Genomic DNA, 18,046 nt, shown 5'->3' with positions numbered 1-18,046 from the left:
TGGAGAAAAGGGGCCCGAGAGCGGCCTGGGCAGGGGTGCCGGGGCGCGGCCTCACCTGCCGGTACGTCTCCTTCCACGGGGGGCCCCCGGGCCGCTTGTAGAGCGCGCGCCGCCCCGGCCCGGCCCCCGCCTCCTCCATGAGGCCCGAGCGGGGACGGCCCCCAGGGCGCCCTCGGACGTCCGGGGCACTACTTCCGGCTCCGGGTCGTAGGCCAGCCTCGGCGCGCGCGTGCGTGGAGGGGCCTCGGCCTTCTGGGAATAGTAGTCCGCCGCTCGCTGCTCCAGCCCCTCCCCCTCGGGAGACACCGGGGCACGATGGCTCCCTTCCTCAGCCGGGAAGGCTCCACAGGCCTCGAAGCGTCGGCCCCAAAAGGCGCCATCGCGGGGACCGACGCCAAAGGCCCGGAGGCCTCGCCAGATGGCCCGCTCCGAAGGATGCGGAGCATCTCGGAGGAGGTGCGGCCTCCAGGAGCCACCCAGAGCCGTCGGCGGACCCGCCCCGGCCCCGGAGGCCACGCCCCCCATCGTGACACCGCCCGAGCGCAGTCCGGAGCTCCGCGGGAATTGGCCAGCGACTCAGGGGAGACGGCCCCACCTCTGGAGGCCTCGGGTTCGGATTGGGCAGAAGAGCGGAGGCCACCGATTGGTCGGAGAAGGGGGGCGCTGATTGGACAGGCGCGCGAACGGGAGTTCATGGGCCGGAGCGGAGAGCGGCGGGCGTTGATTGGATGGCAGAACGGGGCGGGACCCGGGAGGGAAGCGTGGGGAAAGATGGCGGCGGCCGAAGAGGCCAGTGCTGATGGCGAGCAGTGGCGGCTGTGGCTGCCTCAGCACGTTGTGTTCGTGCGGCTACGCGAGGGCCTGCGGGAGCTGTGCCCCGCTGCGCCGGGCGCCGAACCGCCAAGCTCGCCCGGCCTCACGCGGAATCTCCTCTTCGGCCTGGGCGCCGAGCTCTTCCTGTGGGACGGGGCGGCCGGGGCTTTCTTGGCCGTGCGCCTGCGTGGGCCCGGCCCCGCCCCTGCCGGCGGAAGCGGCGGCGGAAGCGGCGGCAGCGAGGAGGGATCAGTCCTGAGCCGCTACCAGGTAACGGCGGTGCCGGACTGCGCCTGCGTGGGGGGGGGCCTGCTCCCAGGGCCGGACTGCGCCTGCGTGGGGGGGGGCTGCTCCCAGGGCCGGACTGCGCCTGCGTGGGGCGGTTGGGGGCGGGGCCAAAACGGGAAAGGCTGAATGATAACCCTGCGTTGGCCAAGATCTGCCTTTTCCGCCCCATTTCACAGACGGGGAAACTGAGGCAGGCAGTTTGGTGACCCGCCCGGGGTCAGCTTTGAGCCAGTCTGATGGCCAGGCAGGGTCCGGCCTCGCGGCGCACGGCGTTAGCTGCCAGTGGCGGAGATGCCCAGGAGCCGCCGGTGACCCTCGCTGCCCGCGGCAGGGAGGAATGCGGGGCGAGCCGGTGGGAGGGCCTCACCCCGAGCTCACCCGCAAGTGCCCCTCCCGCCCCCGAGGCAGGTCCGCTGCCCCCCCAGCTGCCCGGCACTGCCCTACGTGTGTCCAAAGAAATCAGAGGAAGTTCTAGAGCCCGCTTTGTGGTGTCACCCGTCGTGGGAGGTGACTGAAGAAGTTGTGGTCTGTGACTGTGGCGGACTCTGCTCGTGTGTAAGAAATAATAAGAGAGCCTGGAAAAAGAGCTGCTGTGGATGACTTAAGGTGTTCCAAAGGCCTCGCGATGAAAATGCTGTCAGCTTTGTGAAGGGCGTCCCTATACTTGCGTTCTTAAATTGACCTATTTTCCAAACATGAAGCCCCCCCCCCCCCCAAAGCTAACATCACAGTGAGTTATGTGCAACAACACTATTAAACTTCCCATGCTCTTGAAAGCTGAATCAGCTGTAAGCCTGGCTCTGGCCAGTTTAACTCAGATTGCTAAACTGTGTAGCTGAGACCCATTCAAGTCAGCAGAACGTCCACCCTCCCTGGTCCCACATTCCCCAGCCCTCTAGCTCACTTTTGCTTACCCCCCCCCCTTATTGCTCCCTCCTTCCATGCCATTCCCATTTGGGAGGGGATTGTCCTTCACCTCTTCCCACAAAAACTATTGAGGAGGACACTGAAGCACAGCAGAGGTGAAGGAAGTTTTGGCCACAAGGGTCAGAATTGTAATTAGACCTACATGAGGCCCATCTTTTGTACTGTCATAGTGGCCTATAGTGTTTATTTTGTTACTTTTCCTCCTAACATTTCTTCTCCTCACTTAAATCCATCAAATCCGTGGCAAATGTCCAGTTAATTATAGAATTAGCTCCTATATGCAACTGAGAGGAAGTTTTCATGCTGGCCTGCCACAGGAAACTCGTCGTCCTCACTGGCTATGGCCGGGAGTTGAGATAAGAGAAGGCAGGTGGAGGCTGCAAGGGAAGGAGATTCTCAGAGAACAGAGAACTCTATCCTGACTGAGTCTGCAGGATGGGGTTTGTTTGCCTCAGTGTCCTGCATGGGAAAGTGTTACTTCCCTGCCTGTAGTTGACTAATAAATGGGAAAAGGGGAGTTTCTCTATAAAAGATGAAAATAAAGGTTTTATTTTGTTAAATCCATAGCATTCCAGTTACTTCAGGCAACACTGTATGGACCTTTCTTCCTTCCAAATAATTTTTTCCCATCAGTATTTATTCCAACTCGCTTTCATTTCCAGAGATTGCTTTGTATAAATCCACCCCTGTTTGAAGTCTACCAAGTCCTGTTAAGCCCAACACACCATCATGTCGCACTCATTGGAACCAAGGGACTTACCATCTTAGAGCTTCCTAAACGATGGGGGAAGAATTCAGAATTTGAAGGTGGAAAGTCAACAGTAAATTGTAGGTAAGTTGGATCTTCCATCAGTTCTTGGTCTGGGTCATTTGTGGTACGTGAAAGTGAGTGCTTTAGGCCATTAGTCTTGAAAGCCACGTATGGGTGCATGCATGTGTGGTGGGACAGGAGCTATTTTGCTTAGTGGGGGAAGTTCTTGATCGTTTCCCTCAGAAAAGGAATATGTAGACAAAAAGTGGCAAACTGTGGAATTTAGAAGTTCCAGATTTCCTAAGAGCAGCATAAAAAAGGAGGGTCAATGACGATTCTGTCTTGTAGCACGACTCCTATTGCTGAGAGGTTCTTCAGCAGCTCCCCCTCTCTGAGCCTGAAGCATGCTGCCTGGTACCCAAGTGAAGTACTAGATCCCCATGTGGTACTGCTGACGTCAGACAACGTGATACGGTAGGCCTGGCCCTCCTGAAAGATGATTCAGTTTGACTCTCCTCAAGACCCAATTGTAGAGAGAAGGGAAAGGAAGGGGTAGGTTCAGAAAACCTGTTGATAGAGAACATAATAGAATCCAGCATCACTGAATCCTCCCAGGAGCCTGTTGAGCCCATTTAGTTTCTACCAGTCCCACCCTCTCACCAAACCATGAAATGCTGTTCCTCCTTGTTACCTTTTTTAGTTTTTGCAAGGCAGTGGGGTTAAGTGGTTTGCCCAAGGCCACACAGCTAGGTCATTATTAAATGTCTGAGGCTGGATTTGAACTCGGGGACTCCCGACTCCAGGGCCAGGGCTCAATCCACTGTGCCACCTAGCCGCCCCTCTCCTTGTTGCCTTTTGCCAACCAACTTCTCCCTTTGCCTCTCCCTGTGATCTGTTCTTCCCCTAACCCTCACCTGCACTCTCCTTTTTCTCTGGGTTTCACTAGTATTGAGAGTGTCAACACTGTAGAATTGGAATCCTCCTTAAGTGAAGGCCCTCATAGAACTGCTGAATTGGTCAGACTTGCAGGGACTTGCGCAGTCTGTGTCCCTCTCGAAGTAAATTGGAAGCTGTTGAACATGTTAATCTGTGCTTGGGATCCAGCCCTGGATGGGCTTTATCCAAAGCTGGGAGGGTCAGCCCTTTAGAGACAGGCTGACAGGCTAGGATCTATGGAGAGAGGCTTTAAAAATGGCTTCAGCCCTGCAAGCATAGAAGGAGTTTTTGGTCATGATTTTCAAAGATTTTCCAGCCTGGCAGAACTTTGTGAAGTTCATACTTCACTAGCAGAGCCTTTGAAAGCTAGTCTTTTCCAGGCCACAGTGAGGCTGGGGAAAGGCTTTGTGGGGCTTGAAATCCACTGGCATTTTCAAGTCTTTATTAAAGGAATAAATGGATTGCAAACTTTATTCCTATCAACTTTCCTTGGATTTGAGTTGACCCAAAGTTTTAACTTGTTCTCCAACGTGAATGAGCTCTTTTGCTAACTTTGAATCATCTGCAAGTCGTAAGAATATTCCATCACCCAAATCATTGGTAAAAATGTTAAAACTCCGTAGCCCTGAGCATAGAGCCAAGGAGCACTCCACTGAATACTTCCCTCCACGTGGATATTGTAGTTATCAGTTAAGCACCAGATCCAATGGACTTTTCTCAAGTATCATTCTCCTTGACCTCTCCAAAACCTTGAATGCTGTTAATCACTCTCTCCTCCTAGATGCTAGGTCTAAAGGACACCCTCTCCTGGTTCTCCTCTTTCTCTGTCATCTTTTTTGGATCCTCCTCCAGATCATACTCTTTAACTTTCTTCTTCTATCCTACTTTACTGGGTAATCTTATCAGCTTCCATAAATTTAACCACTATCTCTATGCTAATGATTTTCAAATCTACATTTTTGCCCTAAACTCTCTGCTGACCTCTGATCACATTTCCACCTGCCTCTCAGACATCTCAAACCTGGATGTCCAGTAGACATCTTTAACTCAACATGTCTCAAACAGAACTTGTCTTTTTTCCCCTAAACTCTCCTCCCTTCCCTGTTTTTGTCCAGGGCTCCCAGCCGCCCTCCTTCACAATTCCCCAGGTTCACAACCCTAGGAATCATCTTAGATTCTTTTCTCTCACTCCCCACATCCAATATGGTAGCACAACCTGTCGGTTTCACTTTTGCAGCATCTCTTGTCCAGTTCACGTCTGCAGCATCTCTTGTCCATTTTATCCCCTTGCAAGGTCTCTTGTTGATTTCACCTCTGCAGGTGTCTCCTTATACCTGGACTATTGCAGTAGCTGCTGGTAGAGGCGTTGAGGGGGGACGACATCTACCTTCCTTTACTCAGTAACCTCCATTGATTCCCTGTCTCTTCCAGGATCAAATGTAAAAATCCTCTGTTTGACTTTCAAAGTCCTTTAAAAGCTGGTCCCCTCTTCTCTTTCTAGTCTTCTTACACTTTACTCCCTGACACACATTTTGATTCAGAGACCCTGCCTTCTAGCTGTTTCTCCTACATTACACTCCATCTCTCTCACTGACTCTGATACCTGAAATTGTTCCTTATCTCTTTCTCCTGAATTTCTTCAAGCTTTGGCTAAAATCTGACTTTCAACAAACAGACATAAAAAGGTGACAATCAGGCCCAAAAGCATCTTAAACTGGACATGCCCCCAAGTGACCTTATCTTCCTCCCCAATGTTCCTTTCTCCCTTATTTCTCTATTACTAGTAATAACTGTGTTCACAACTGTGGTGTCATGCTTAATTTTTCTACCCCATCTCTTGTTAAATTTAGTTATTTCTTCCTTTATGGCATTGATATTTTCTCCATTCAGACTGTCACTTTCCAAAGCTCTTCTTTTTCATCATTCACTTAGACCATAATTATTCTCCTTCCAGTCTCTCCCCTCTTCTCTCCATCCTCTAATAGCTGTCAAAATGATTTTTCTAAAGAGTTGAAATTAGGGTTAGAATTGGAGTGGCTCTAATCATGTCACTTCCCCCTGCCCCCCTCTCCTTCACTAGAGAGCTTGGGTGGGGGAAGGAGCTGAAGCCTAAGGAATACAGTGATCAACCAGGAATGTAAAAAACCATGATTAAGCTTGGGAGGGTTGAAATAAGCAGGATCAAGGAAATACCAAGACTCCAGGACAACAATCTGAACAGAAAAAACACTCTGCACATGGAGTGTTTCAGAGGTGATTAAGTTTGACTGAAGAGGAGGGTTGACATATTGTACATCCTTCCCCCTTTTACCAAGAATGGGTGATTATAGGCAAGAAATGTTACTTGCCCTGAAATGCTCATTTTCTTTCTTTTTATTTTTTCACAAGGGTTTATGGGAGAGGGAAAGATAAATTTGAAATTGAAAGTAGTGAAAAAAATGGAAGATTAGAATTTTGAAAATGATTAGGGATTTTTAATTTTTTTAAAGGCTTAGACAGACCTGAGTCTCTTTCTAGGGGGTAGAGGAGGTGAAATTGTGGGCAGAAGGGGCTTCTGGGAACCAGTTCTCTGGAGATCATCTTGTTTGTTCAAAGTCCTGGACCCCAAGGAATAAGCAAGTGACTATACCTAGTAAAGGGCGCAGAAGGGAGGCACCTAGACCACACCAGATAGCTGGAGAACTTATCTTAGCCCATCAAGGGGAGGTGGTAGGACTCAGGCTATACAGAAGATGGGGATGTCAAAGTTGGTGTGCTGTTATGTTAGGGTGGAGGTAACTGGAGGATCTCTTGTTATCGTGTCACATGTATCTGTTATTAAATGTTTTGTTTCCCCCCCGCCCCCTTTGGGGACTTCTAGAATCTATTGTCTTCGGGAGCCCCAGATCCCAGTGAAGGTGATTTCCCTTTCTGATGCTGAGGAGGAAAGCTTGATCCTCAATAAAGGGTAAGTCTGAGGGGTAGGACAAGGTGTCTATTATGGCATCATCCATGAATACTTACATTATTATGCCTCTGATGCAGGGACAAAGGAAGGAGGACAGTCAGCTGCCTACCTAGCCTAATCCTCATCTTCTGGGTAGAATCCTGAGGGACCCACTGATCTAGTGTCTGACTCTTCCTTGACTGTGGCAGACCCATATACCCCCACCCACTCTGTCATGACCCCCTTCCACCCTACCCACACACACGGACACACTCTCACTCACCCCTTCTCTCTCAGCAACGGGCAATCCCAAGACCTGTCTTACTCATCCACAAGAGACGTAGTTCCTTTTGTCTGTCTAGGAACTCAAGGAACCAGGCAAAGAAACTTTAAAGTGTTAAGTGAGCTACCCTGACTTCAGGGAGATCTGAGCAGCCCTTGTAGGGTATGCTGGAAGAGAGATATTTGTCACTAGACCCATCCTTGGAGCTTTGCTGGCATGTCCATTCTGTACAGCTTGGTCTTTGCTGACCCAGGGCTCTTCATTCAGATACAGGCTGACTACTGTCAAGCAAAGTCATAGCTCTTGGCACAACCCTTTCCCCTTCTTCTGGACCCTTGTGAGTGACACCTTAAGAGTCTCTTAGCTCTGCCCCCATTTTACAGTTGAGGAAACTGAGGCCTGAGTCCTTTGACTCTCCCTTTACTTTTCCAATACCCTGCATGGTTCCTGGGCCTGGCTCCTTTTTCTTGGACCCATGCAGTCTGCACAGACCCCAGCCTCTCACTAAAGACAGAAGGACCTTAAGCATGGGGCCTCCGGATGGCAAAGGCCAGTTCTATTGAGGAGCGCTCTCAGCTTCGTTTGGCTAAAATTTATCTGTGTTTCAAGCGCTTTGAGTCCTTTGGAATTAGCAGGTTTTTCTTTGATCATTTTTTGTTGTGAATGTTTTTGTGAATGGTTATTAAACTTAGGTAAGAAATCTCTTTGCCTCAGGAGGATTTGACATTGAATGAATGAGGTGGGATCTTAGCGAGACTGGAGAGTGGAGTGGGCTGTGTGGTGACGTCTAAATCTTGTAGCTCCTACTGAACCCCTGGTCCCAGCAGCACAATCATATCAGGGACCTCCTCAGTCCTCTGCAGTCTAGCTTCCATCCTCAGGATGCTGCTTCGTGAAGAGCCGGGTAACATTTTCTCCTAAGTGCTTCCAGCCCATCACAATTTGATGCTTCTCTCTCTGCATCCTTCACTAAGCCCTCTCCCTCATCCTCTCTGTGGCCACACTCTCCTGGATAACGAGTGCAAGTCTTGGGAGTGATTTTCCTTCTAAACCCAAGCTGACCATATCATGTCTTTCCTCAATCATGGCACAGGGTCCAGATTGTCCTCAGGATAAAATACTAATTCCTCTGTTGGATTCAAATTTTTTCATCCCTTTCGGTCCTTCCTGCCCACTGAAATCTAGCTCTTTGCCTTTGCCCTGACTGTTTGCTGTAGGTGTGGGGCTTCCCTTTGTGTGGTGTCATCTGTCCTCAGAAGTTCCAGGTCATTCTCTTTGGGGAGTTGATCCATCATTGATGAGATCTTTTCTCGTCTCTTCTCTTTGCTTCTCTTCACTTCACTTCTCTTCACTTCTTCCTCCAAATTGTCCTCAGGCCCTAGGTTTGCTTGCAGAATCTTTTAGTTATATTTCTTTGGATATCCTGTCATGGTGAGATTTTTTTTTTTTTTTTTTGGTAATCTGACAACTTTTATTTATTTAAAATTTTTTTATTTAAGGCAATAGGATTTAGTGATTTGCCCAAGGTCATACAGCTAGGCAATTATTAAGTGTCTGAGGCTGGATTTGAATTCAGGTCCTCCTGACTCCAGGGCTGGTGCTCTATCCACTGCACCACCTAGATGCCTCATAATCTGACAACTTTTGAAAAAATTTCTGCTTTGAGAGCTATAAATTCCGACTGGTTCCTTCCTTGTCTTCCCTCCTTCTTTTGATCCTTTCAGAGATATATTTTTATTCTGTGCTTCTTTGCAATTCCACAGGGTTTTCTGTTTCTTTTCTTTTACCTTAGGAGCTTTGGATTCCCTTTGAGGGTTTGAGTTTGGGGTTCCTTCATCCTTCTGTTTTCTTGCTACTTTTATGTATTATCTGTTTTTATTGAATTTTAATGAATTTCCTTCCTCTTGAAATTCTTAATGTTTCAGACTTTTTTCCCCGTATATTTTATCAGTGCCTCTTATGATACAAAAAGAGGCAAAATATCTTCCTTAAGGCACCTACAGTTTAAATAGATAGATGCACATTAAGCTATACACAGGATAACTAGGAGATTACTAATAGAGGGAAGGGGTTGGAATTGGAAGGAAAGGGCTTTCTGTTGGAGAGATTTTAGCTGGGATCCCACTTAAAGGTCCAGCAGGGAAGGGAGAGCTTTCAGGTATGAAGGACTGCTAGAGAGAGAATGGCCAGAACTTTTGCAGCTCACTTCTTGACCCCTCTCCTGACCCACATTGGAGATTTTTTTTTTTTGCAAGGCAGACGGGGTTAAGTGGCTTGCCCAAGGCCACACAGCCAGGTAATTTAGTGTCTCAGACCAGATTTGAACCCAGGTACTCCTGACTCCAGGGCCGGTGCTTTATCCACTGCGCCACCTAGCCACCCCCACATTGGAGATTTTTTGTTGGCCCACCTGCCTTTCTGGCTTAAGGCTTCTTGCCCTGACCCCTTGCCTCAGCTCTTTCCCTTCTCTGGCAGAACTGAAGGTTGGAGATAGTATGACAAAAAAGAAAAAAATCTACTAAATAGGGTCTCATGGCTACCACTCATTTAGACTACTGCAATAACCTAAAACTTGGCTTGTGCTTTCTTCCCACACCAAGACTTTCCAGAAGCTAATGTTGAGCCAAGCCACTCCCCTCTCTAGTAAGCTCCTGTGGCTCCCTCCTGCCCAGATAGGGTCTATGGGAAGCTCTCTTGTTGAACATTTAAAACCCATTATGAGTTGGCCCCAACCTTTCCTTGCTTCCACTGTTGACTCTGTCCCCACTGGCCTTTAGCTGGTCCTTCTTCCTCACCTCAGCCTCTCACAGTCCCTTGTTTGCCTCCTTGATAGCTCCATCCTAGGAAAAAAAGCTTGTGCTTATTTTGTCTGTCCCCCAATCTCCTATTCAGGGCAGGGGCCATTCCATTCTTGTGCCTAGGTCCCGGCAAGCACTTCTTAAAGACTCGCTGAGACTATGTCTAACAACAGCCCCAGGCATTTCATCTGAGAGGCTCTCTCTTGTTCACTTTGTAGGAGGGCGTATACTGCATCCCTTGGAGAGACGGCTGTGGCATTTGACTTTGGACCTCTGGCAACAGTGCCCAAAAACATCTTTGGGCACCGAGGTCAAGAGGAGGTGCTGGCCTACCCACTGTACATCCTATATGAGAATGGGGAGACTTTCCTTACGTATGTGAGTCTGATGCAAAGGTGAGTTCGCTGGCCTCTCACATGGGGCAGGTAGTGGATCCCAAGCTCTGAGGGAGCCTTCCCCTTTGGCCTCCCTTGAGCCAGAGGTCAAGTTCAGTTTTAAGTGTCGTTGCTTAGCATGGACAGTGACATCCTGAAGAGTGCCTGGAGGAGGGGAGGAGTGTCAGGAGCCAAAGAGCTGGCCCAGGGTGAAAGGAAGGAGTTGGCCTGGCTGGAAACTGGGCATCCACTCACCTGCTGTCTTGTTACTCAGATGAAACATGTGTGGCTTAAACTGCACTGAGGCTGCTTTCAAATCCCAAATCCCAGGGGCCTTCTGTAGCTGCCCACTCAAACTCTAAGGGTGGAGGCCTTGGTGTTCCTGGTAGAGGAAGCAGAACCTCTGATCGAAGGTCGTTAAGGTTCTGCCCTTCAGAAGCAGGCAGTCTGAATAGGAGAATGGGGTAGATAGAATAATTCGATTTTGGGTGGTTAATACTCCTAGAAAACAATGCAAAGGTCAAAGACACATTGATAAATCGAATGTATGGGAAATAGGAATGAGGTTCCTACAGCCATAGAGTGCTGGAGATATGGTCTGCCTACGATTCTTTGTACCCAAACAGTAATTCTGACACAAGGCTCTTTTCCTAACATGGTAACAATGAAATAGCCATTGAGTGCTGGGCCGGGGCAGGGATGTCAGAAGAACCCAAGGAGGAATCTGCCATCTCTCATCTCCTGCCTCTGGGACTGCTGCTGCAAAAGATGGGAGTGATCATACCCCATTTACCCCCAAACTTTGCTGCTTTTCCATTTTTTTTACTTCCCTCATCATGCACTTGACAGTTACTCAAGTCTTTTCTGGAGCAGACTCACCAACTTTTACAAATAGCTACCTCTTTTTTTTTTTGCGAGGCAATGAGGTTAAGTGACTTGCCCAAGGTCACATAGCTAGGTAACCATTAAGTGTCTGAGTCTGGATTTGAACTCAGGTCTTCCTGACTCCAGGGCCAGTGCTTTATCCACTGCACCACCTAACTGCCCCAGTTCCTTCCTCTTTGTAGATCACAGCACCTGTCGTTTTTCTTCTACTGCACACAGCCATGAATACACATGGCTGCCGACACAAGGTGAAAATGAGGTTACTCACAAAACGATACAATTGCACAAAGTAGAGAATGTTATGGATTGACTCCCCAGGGTCCCAGACAGAGGGTCTCAGTCCTATCCTCTGGGCTGTGGGCATAACTCCTCTGAGTGGAATAGACACTCTTGGAGGCCTAGAATTGGAGGTGCTAAGAGGGAAGGCCCAGGAAGCAGATAAGTGATGAATGGGGGAGCTTCTTGGCAGAAGGGAAGCATACTGCACTTTGAGTAGCATGGATGTTGGTGGAGTTGGGCAGGAGATCAATTTGGAACTATGTCCAAAGGACTGTAAAACTAGTGCAGGCTCTTTGACCCAGCAATAGCCAGAGATTCAAAGGAAAAGGACCCATCTGTCCAAAACTCTTTAGAGCTGCTCTCTTTGTGAAGGCCAGAGGAAATCAAATTGATGCTTTGGGGATGGCCCATGACTGGGATGGAATCATACCGTGTCCTGTGGAACAACAGGTAGGATAAGACTTACATGAGAGAACATGACGAAGAACCATGAATGATTTGGCTCTTCTCCACCATACAAGGACCACTACCAGATATTTCCTTTTTTGGAGTTTTTTTTTTTTTAACAAAATAACTAATATGGAAATGTTTTACGTAATTGCACGGGGCTACCCTTTATCTGATTGCTTATCTGATCCCAGTCAATGGGGCACTTAGAGTACAGTGCAGTGCACTCCTGGGCCTGGAGACCTGGAGTTTGTTTTTATTGGAGTCATATCGGACCCTTAGCAACTGGAGTGGTTTGCCATTTCCTTCTCCAACTCATTTTACAGAGCAGTGGTGTTAAGTGACTTTCCCAGGGTCATACAACTGCTAAGTATCTGAGGCCAAACTTGAATTCAGATCCTTCTGACTCTAGGGCCTGTGGTTGCCCAGGAAAACCCAAGCTGAAATCCTGCCTTGGTTACTTGCTCTGTGACTGATGCCTCACGTCCCTCCTAGGGTTGTTATATTGGTAAAGTGCTTAACAGAGTGTCTTCCACAAATGCTTGTTGTTGTGTTTGTACAAGTTTTCAAGAAGTCATGCAAAAGAGCTCGGGTGTGAGGGGCGCCACTTGTCTGCCTTTGAAGCCATTAGCATGGGCAACAGCCACCTCCAGTAGACCACCTTGATCGACTCAGACTGGCCCTCATTCAGTCTTGGTGACTCTTGTCTTACCTGGACTCCATGACCCCAGAGGAGCGGGGCCCTGCCTCTCTTCAGTTGTCAGCAGAGTTCAGACAGGAACTTTGATTCATTCACTCCCAGGGATGGTTTTGGCCTCCATGTTTTTCCTTTATTACATGGGGCATGGAAGGAGGAAAAGGCATTCAAGAAAGGCCAAGAGCCCCCAAAGCACTCAGAGCTTACTCTTAAAAGGCCAGGTACTCATTTCCTAGCAAACCGGTGGGGAAGAAGTAAAGCCCGAGGCCTGGGGCCCCCCAACTCACCAGGGGCATCGATTCAGCACCTCCACCAAGGAGGGCACAAATTCTGATTGTTCGAGACTTGGGTGGGGGGGACTTGATGGACTGGAAGGATGGGCAGATGGGGTATGAAAGGAAATCCCTGGAGGTGTCCAAACAGAGCCCAAGGCCCTTGAAGCTCTTAACCCCACACTCCAGCTTTAAAAGCGGGTTCACTTTTTTCCTCCTTAGCACCGGAACCCTGGGCAAACTCTTGGGACCCCTGCCCATGCACCCAGCCGCTGAGGACAACTACGGCTATGATGCCTGTGCTGTCCTCTGCCTGCCCTGCGTACCCAACATCCTCGTCATCGCCACCGAGTCAGGGATGCTGTACCACTGCGTGGTGCTGGAAGGAGATGAGGAAGATGAGCAGCATGTGAGCGCTTCTGGAGTCAGGGATGGGTCACACTTCCACAGTACCTACACCAGGCTTTCCAGCATGGGGGCTGGGAGCCCTTGGGATGCTGGGGGTGAGGGTGGGGCAGGTGATCCAAAGCTGACCTGAAGGAGCCAGTGGGCTGACTGCAAGAGGGGCCAGGACGGGGTACCCCAAGAGGGAATCGAGGTCCTGGCTCAGAAACAAGCTGGGAGCTGATGACTGCCAGTCATGGCCCCCACTTGGGAAGCAACCCCAGGGAAATGAGGGGCCTGGGAGTGTGCCTCACCCCAGAGCATTGCTTTCCTGGGGGTCCACCTCCAAGGTGGTGATGGCATCCACCTGACAAAAGGCTCCCATGCCTTCTTGCAGTCAGAGAAGTCCTGGGATTCCCGGGCCGACCTCATCCCTTCTCTGTATGTGTTCGAGTGTGTGGAACTGGAACTGGCTCTGAAGTTGGCCTCTGGAGAAGAGGATGACGACCCCTTCGAGTCAGACTTCTCCTGTCCCATTAAGCTGCACAGAGGTGGGAGCAGTTTTCCCTCAGGCATGCCCCCCCCCCACACACACACACACTGGGGAGGGGGAACATAGCCCAAGAGAGGCTTGAGGGGAGTGAAGGCAGGGCAGAGTTTGGGGGTCCCATGAGAAAGGAGCATCTCTGGATTGGCAAGTGGAACAGTGGAGGGGACACAGGCTTGGGGTTGGGGAGAAGAGAAGGTTCTTCTGGTATGACTCGTGAACAGGACCAGCCAGCCCCAGCCAAGGACGTCATTCGCCTCTTCTCATCCCAGATCCCAAGTGTCCCTCCCGCTATCACTGTACCCACGAGGCCGGGGTTCACAGCGTGGGGCTAACGTGGATCCACAAACTGCACAAGTTTCTCGGGTCAGGTGAGTGCCACCATCGATGCCCCCAGGTGTCCCCCTCAGAAGGGGCTGGGGCAATTTCTCCAGGGCAGCCGCCGTGTTGCTTGTCTCTCCGTAGATGAAGAAGATAAAGATAGTCTGCAGGAACTGGCAACTGAGCAGAAGTGCTTCGTGGAGCACATCCTCTGTACAAAGCCCCTGCCCTGCAGGTGAGGAGGGCCTGAGGGGTGGACGCTGGCCTGACCAGGCTGAACCTGGCCCTCTAGCCCCTTCTCTGTAATGTAACCCAGAGCCATTTCCCCCAGGCAGCCAGCTCCAATCCGAGGCTTCTGGATCGTGACCGATGTTTTGGGGCCCACGATGGTGTGCATCACTAACACCTACGAGTGCCTCACCCGGCCTCTGCTGTAAGTATCTCCCCGGGGGGGGGGGCTCTGGGGGTGACAAGGCCAGGTGTCCTGGGTGTCCAGAGCATTGGGTGTCAAGCTCTCATTCTCCTCTGCTTGTGTTTCCGACATGGACCCTGGAAGAAGCACAGTTCACCCCACATCCCCTCCTTTGCTGTGTGCGCAAGAGGACACCAGTGTGACGCAGTCTCCCCTGCGCATTCTAGCAGAAACCCAGGACTCTTTCGAGAAGCATATCCGGAGCACCCTGCAGCGAAGCGCAGCCAACCCAGTGTTTCTGAAGTATGGCCGGAAGGAGGTGTGGGGAACGCTCTGGGGGGCTGGGGAGCACTGGCCTGCCATCAGCCTCAGACCCTGCCCATTTCCTTATGTGTTCACTGGGGCTGATGACAGCCTCCACCTCCCAAAGGGGATTCTGCCTGGGAAGCACTCAGTAGGTGCTTAATAAATGCTTGTTTTAATCCCCCCCCAAGATCATCTGACAAGGACGTGGCACCCCCTCCTGAGGAGTGCCTCCAGCTGCTCAGCCGCGCCACTCAGGTGTTCCGCGATGAATACATCCTAAAGCAGGACCTAGCCAAAGAGGAGATCCAGCGAAGGTGAGGCCTGGCCCATGGGTGGCCTCACATGGGCTGGCGCCAGGGTCCCACCCTCTGGGCCTTTCTCTTGTTCTTACAGGGTGAAGTTGTTGTGTGGCCAGAAGAAGAAGCAACTTGAAGACCTCAACTACTGCCGAGAAGAGAGGTGAGTCTCGGGTGACTCCGAGGGACCTGTCGGCCCACGGGAGGGGCGGGACCTGTCCAGAGCGGCACTTTTCCCCATCCCTCTTCAGGAAGAGTCTTCGGGAGATGGCTGAGCGCTTGGCGGATAAGTATGAGGAGGCCAAGGAGCGCCAAGAAGATCTCATGAACAGGTGGGGGGGGTGGGGCAGGGGGAGGATGGGCTAGGGGCACCCCCAGCCCAAGGCAAACCTATTGCTTATTTCCCTGGAAGGATGAAGCAGCTGCTGCGCAGCTTCCACTCCCAGCTCCCTGTCCTTTCTGACAGTGAGAGGGAGATGAAGAAAGAGCTGCAGCAGATCCCAGAGCAGCTGAGACACCTGGGCAATGCCATCAAGCAGGTAAGGCCCAAGGGAGGATCTGTGAGGCCACTGGGGACCCGGGCTGCTGGGGGTCCCCAAGATGGATGGACTTTGTTGTCCACTGCCCAGGTTACGATGAAGAAGGACTACCAGCAGAGAAAGATGGAAAGAGGGACAAGTCCTCAGAAACCCACCATCACGCTCAGTGCCTACCAGCGCAAGTGCATCCGGACCGTTCTGAAGGAAGAGTGAGTGACATCCACCCCAGTCCCCCCTTCCCCCATCTCCCCCCAGGTCAGAGCCTCACAGTCTGGTTTTTCAGGGGAGAACACATCCGTGAGATGGTGAAGCAGATTAACGACATCCGAAATCACGTCAACTTTTGACCAGCCCGCCAGAAGCACTGCGCTGCGTCAGCAACAGCGAGGCCTCTGGGAGGGAGTGGGCTTGTGTCCGGCTTCTCCCCATCCGTTTTATAAAGGACGAGTACCCAATAAATACTTTTTCTAATGAGGAACGGTGGCTGGGCGGGCTGGAGACAGTGACCCACACAGGCCCCTGGGCAGCAGCTTTTGTTTTAATGGGGACACACAGAAGGACGCACCTTCGGTACAGTTAACAAGGTTACAGGTCGAGAGCCACGCACAGGACAATGATGGCGTGCAGACTGTACCCCAAGGAAGGGGAGCCAGAGGTGGGGGCTGGCCCCCCAAGATCCCCCCCACCCCACCATTGATGCCTGGGGTTCCATAAAGCCAGTCTGGCCCTCAGGAACATTCTGGTCCAAACAACTGCTCTCCAATGGTGGCAGAGTCTTTGAGATGGAGTCTTTGTGGGCAGCCTGGCCAGGCCCTCCTGGGGAGCCCACTGGGGGGGACCTTTGTGCTTATCTCACACCTGGCCCGCTCACCTTCCTAGCAGGTTCACTTGGGTGGGGTCTTAGTCCTCCCAATAAGACCAACCAGTAGATTGATCCTGGGCCTGGGAATGGAATCCACTACCCAATGACCTGCTCACAAATTCATATTTTAATATAAAATATTCATACAGCAGACCTACCCTGGCTCCTGGCCAAATACTGTTACGGACTAGCCCTATTCCAACAGAAAACAAGGGGCACTGTTTGGAATTCCAAAAGCCTCTGGGCTGCTCGGGAGTAATGTCCCACCTGCTCCGAGCCGGGGGCTCCCAAAGGGAACTGGATGCCAACCTTGGGGCGCCGCCGCATCTCCCGCCAGCTGGCCCAACAAAGTCCTTCCCCGTTCTCTTCTGCTTCTTCCGTTAAAGAGTTAAATAATAATTAACGTTGCTATAAAGATGAGTAAAAACCCCAACTGCGCTCTGGGAGTCCCAGGGTCTGGCCGTCATGTCTCCGGGAGCTGGTTAATGTCCGTTAGCTTCGTGTCATTCAGGATGGCCCGGATCCTCTCCAGGGAGTCGGCCTGCCGGATTCGCTCCAGCTGGACCTGGGGGAGAGGGGGCCCCCTGGTCAGTCCCTCCAAGTGTAGACCTTCATCCCAAGGGACACTCAGAATGGGGGACCCCTAGGCCGGAAGCTTCCCCACCCTCACCCAGGGCCTCCTCAAGGTCCTGTCTAGGTGTGTGGGGTGCTGAGGAGCAATGACAGGCCAAGATGACTAGGAAAGCCTGCAGGAACCTTGCCCCCCTGAACCACCCGGGCTCCTCCAGGCTTGGTTGGGATGCTGACCCTCCTCACCGTACAGGGCCAGATCACCCATGGTTCACCCCCTCTGCCAACATGACAAGCACCAAGGCTGGGGGGGCATCTCACCTGCAGCGTCTGGGACAGTTTGACAAAGTCTCTCTGCACCTGCTCGCTGACATCCAGCTCTGTCTGCAGGCGCTGGGCTTTGTTCTTCTCCTCAAACATCAGCTGTTCTGCACTAGTCTGGAAAAAAGGCCGGGTCAGTTCCACTCCCTGGGGTGGCCTCTCGGCAACCCTGTTCCCGTCCCCAGCCCCCGCCCCCAGGCACCTTGGCCGCAGTCTCTCTCTTCAGCTGCTCCCCCAAAGTCTTCTCGGCCTCCCGCAGACTCTCCAGCTGCTCTGTCCTCTCTCCTAAGGTGGACTCCAACTGTGGGTCCGGTGAGGGAAAGGCGGGGGTGGGAGTCGCAAGACCCTCTGGGGCAGCAGCTCACACCCCCCCCCAACTCCTGGCACCCAAGAGCTCCTTCGGGGTCTCCTCCCATTCCCAAAGCAGCACCCACCTGCTCCTTGTCTGCCCTGGTCCTCTCCAAGTCAGCTCTCAGGCTCGAGATGGAAGCTACAAAGGGAAGGCAGCTGGCTTGGATCCCCCAGGCCCCCAAGGGGCTCCCCCAACCCCCCCAGGCCCCCCACTGCCTCTAACCCAGCTCCTCCTTGCACGTCTCGATCTCCAACTGCAAGGTCTCCTCCAGATTCTCCTTCAGACACTGCTCAGCCTGGATCTGCTCCTTCAGAAAGAGTATCTCGGCCTTCAGCTTCTCCTCCGCGTGGTCAGCAGCTGTCCGCAAGCTCACCAGGTTCTCCCGGTATCTCAGCACCAGCTCCCGCAGGTCCTGGATTCAAGAGTGGGTCCGGGGGTCATCTAGCCGGCACTCGGCCCA

The 18,046-nt window shown here is 51.8% G+C and overlaps 3 protein-coding genes across 3 annotated transcripts in view; 1 reads left to right on the top strand and 2 right to left on the bottom strand.

The window, feature by feature from the left end:
* RPAIN (RPA interacting protein) overlaps positions 1-510 on the bottom strand; it is a 9,668-nt gene extending 9,158 nt beyond the window's left edge. Inside the window, exon 1 of the mRNA XM_074190489.1 lies at positions 56-510. Coding sequence (XP_074046590.1) covers positions 56-139 — 84 coding nt within the window. The 5' untranslated portion in view covers positions 140-510. The remainder of the gene's footprint in view (positions 1-55) is intronic.
* NUP88 (nucleoporin 88) lies at positions 254-18,046 on the top strand. The gene is made up of 17 exons (XM_074190485.1): positions 254-1,083; positions 2,691-2,860; positions 3,128-3,253; positions 6,576-6,662; positions 9,941-10,117; positions 12,899-13,085; positions 13,458-13,611; positions 13,880-13,978; positions 14,073-14,163; positions 14,260-14,361; positions 14,485-14,643; positions 14,835-14,960; positions 15,040-15,105; positions 15,194-15,274; positions 15,355-15,481; positions 15,572-15,690; positions 15,765-18,046. Exons 1-17 carry the CDS (start codon positions 316-318, stop codon positions 15,826-15,828), a joined length of 2,703 nt encoding a protein of 900 aa, XP_074046586.1. The 5' UTR covers positions 254-315; the 3' UTR covers positions 15,829-18,046.
* RABEP1 (rabaptin, RAB GTPase binding effector protein 1) overlaps positions 16,002-18,046 on the bottom strand; it is a 42,250-nt gene continuing 40,205 nt past the window's right edge. Inside the window, exons 14-18 of the mRNA XM_074190486.1 lie at positions 17,809-17,998; positions 17,669-17,724; positions 17,437-17,535; positions 17,235-17,351; positions 16,002-16,908 (exon numbers count right to left, since the gene is read on the bottom strand). Coding sequence (XP_074046587.1) covers positions 16,807-16,908; positions 17,235-17,351; positions 17,437-17,535; positions 17,669-17,724; positions 17,809-17,998 — 564 coding nt within the window. The 3' untranslated portion in view covers positions 16,002-16,806. The remainder of the gene's footprint in view (positions 16,909-17,234; positions 17,352-17,436; positions 17,536-17,668; positions 17,725-17,808; positions 17,999-18,046) is intronic.

Source organism: Macrotis lagotis, chromosome 6 (assembly GCF_037893015.1).
Source record: "Macrotis lagotis isolate mMagLag1 chromosome 6, bilby.v1.9.chrom.fasta, whole genome shotgun sequence".
NCBI lineage: Eukaryota > Metazoa > Chordata > Mammalia > Peramelemorphia > Peramelidae > Macrotis > Macrotis lagotis.
This window is presented reverse-complemented; position numbering and strand designations above follow the sequence as displayed.

What these genes read in the sequence shown, in the direction of transcription:
- NUP88 (XM_074190485.1), top strand. Translation starts at nt 316, where the DNA reads ATGGCTCCCTTCCTCAGCCGGGAAGGCTCCACAGGCCTCGAAGCGTCG. An exon ending in TGCCTCACCCGGCCTCTGCT is followed by an intron (nt 14,362 to 14,484) that starts GTAAGTATCTCC and finishes GGACCCTGGAAG; the next exon opens with AAGCACAGTTCACCCCACAT. An exon ending in GCCAACCCAGTGTTTCTGAA is followed by an intron (nt 14,644 to 14,834) that starts GTATGGCCGGAA and finishes TCCCCCCCCAAG; the next exon opens with ATCATCTGACAAGGACGTGG.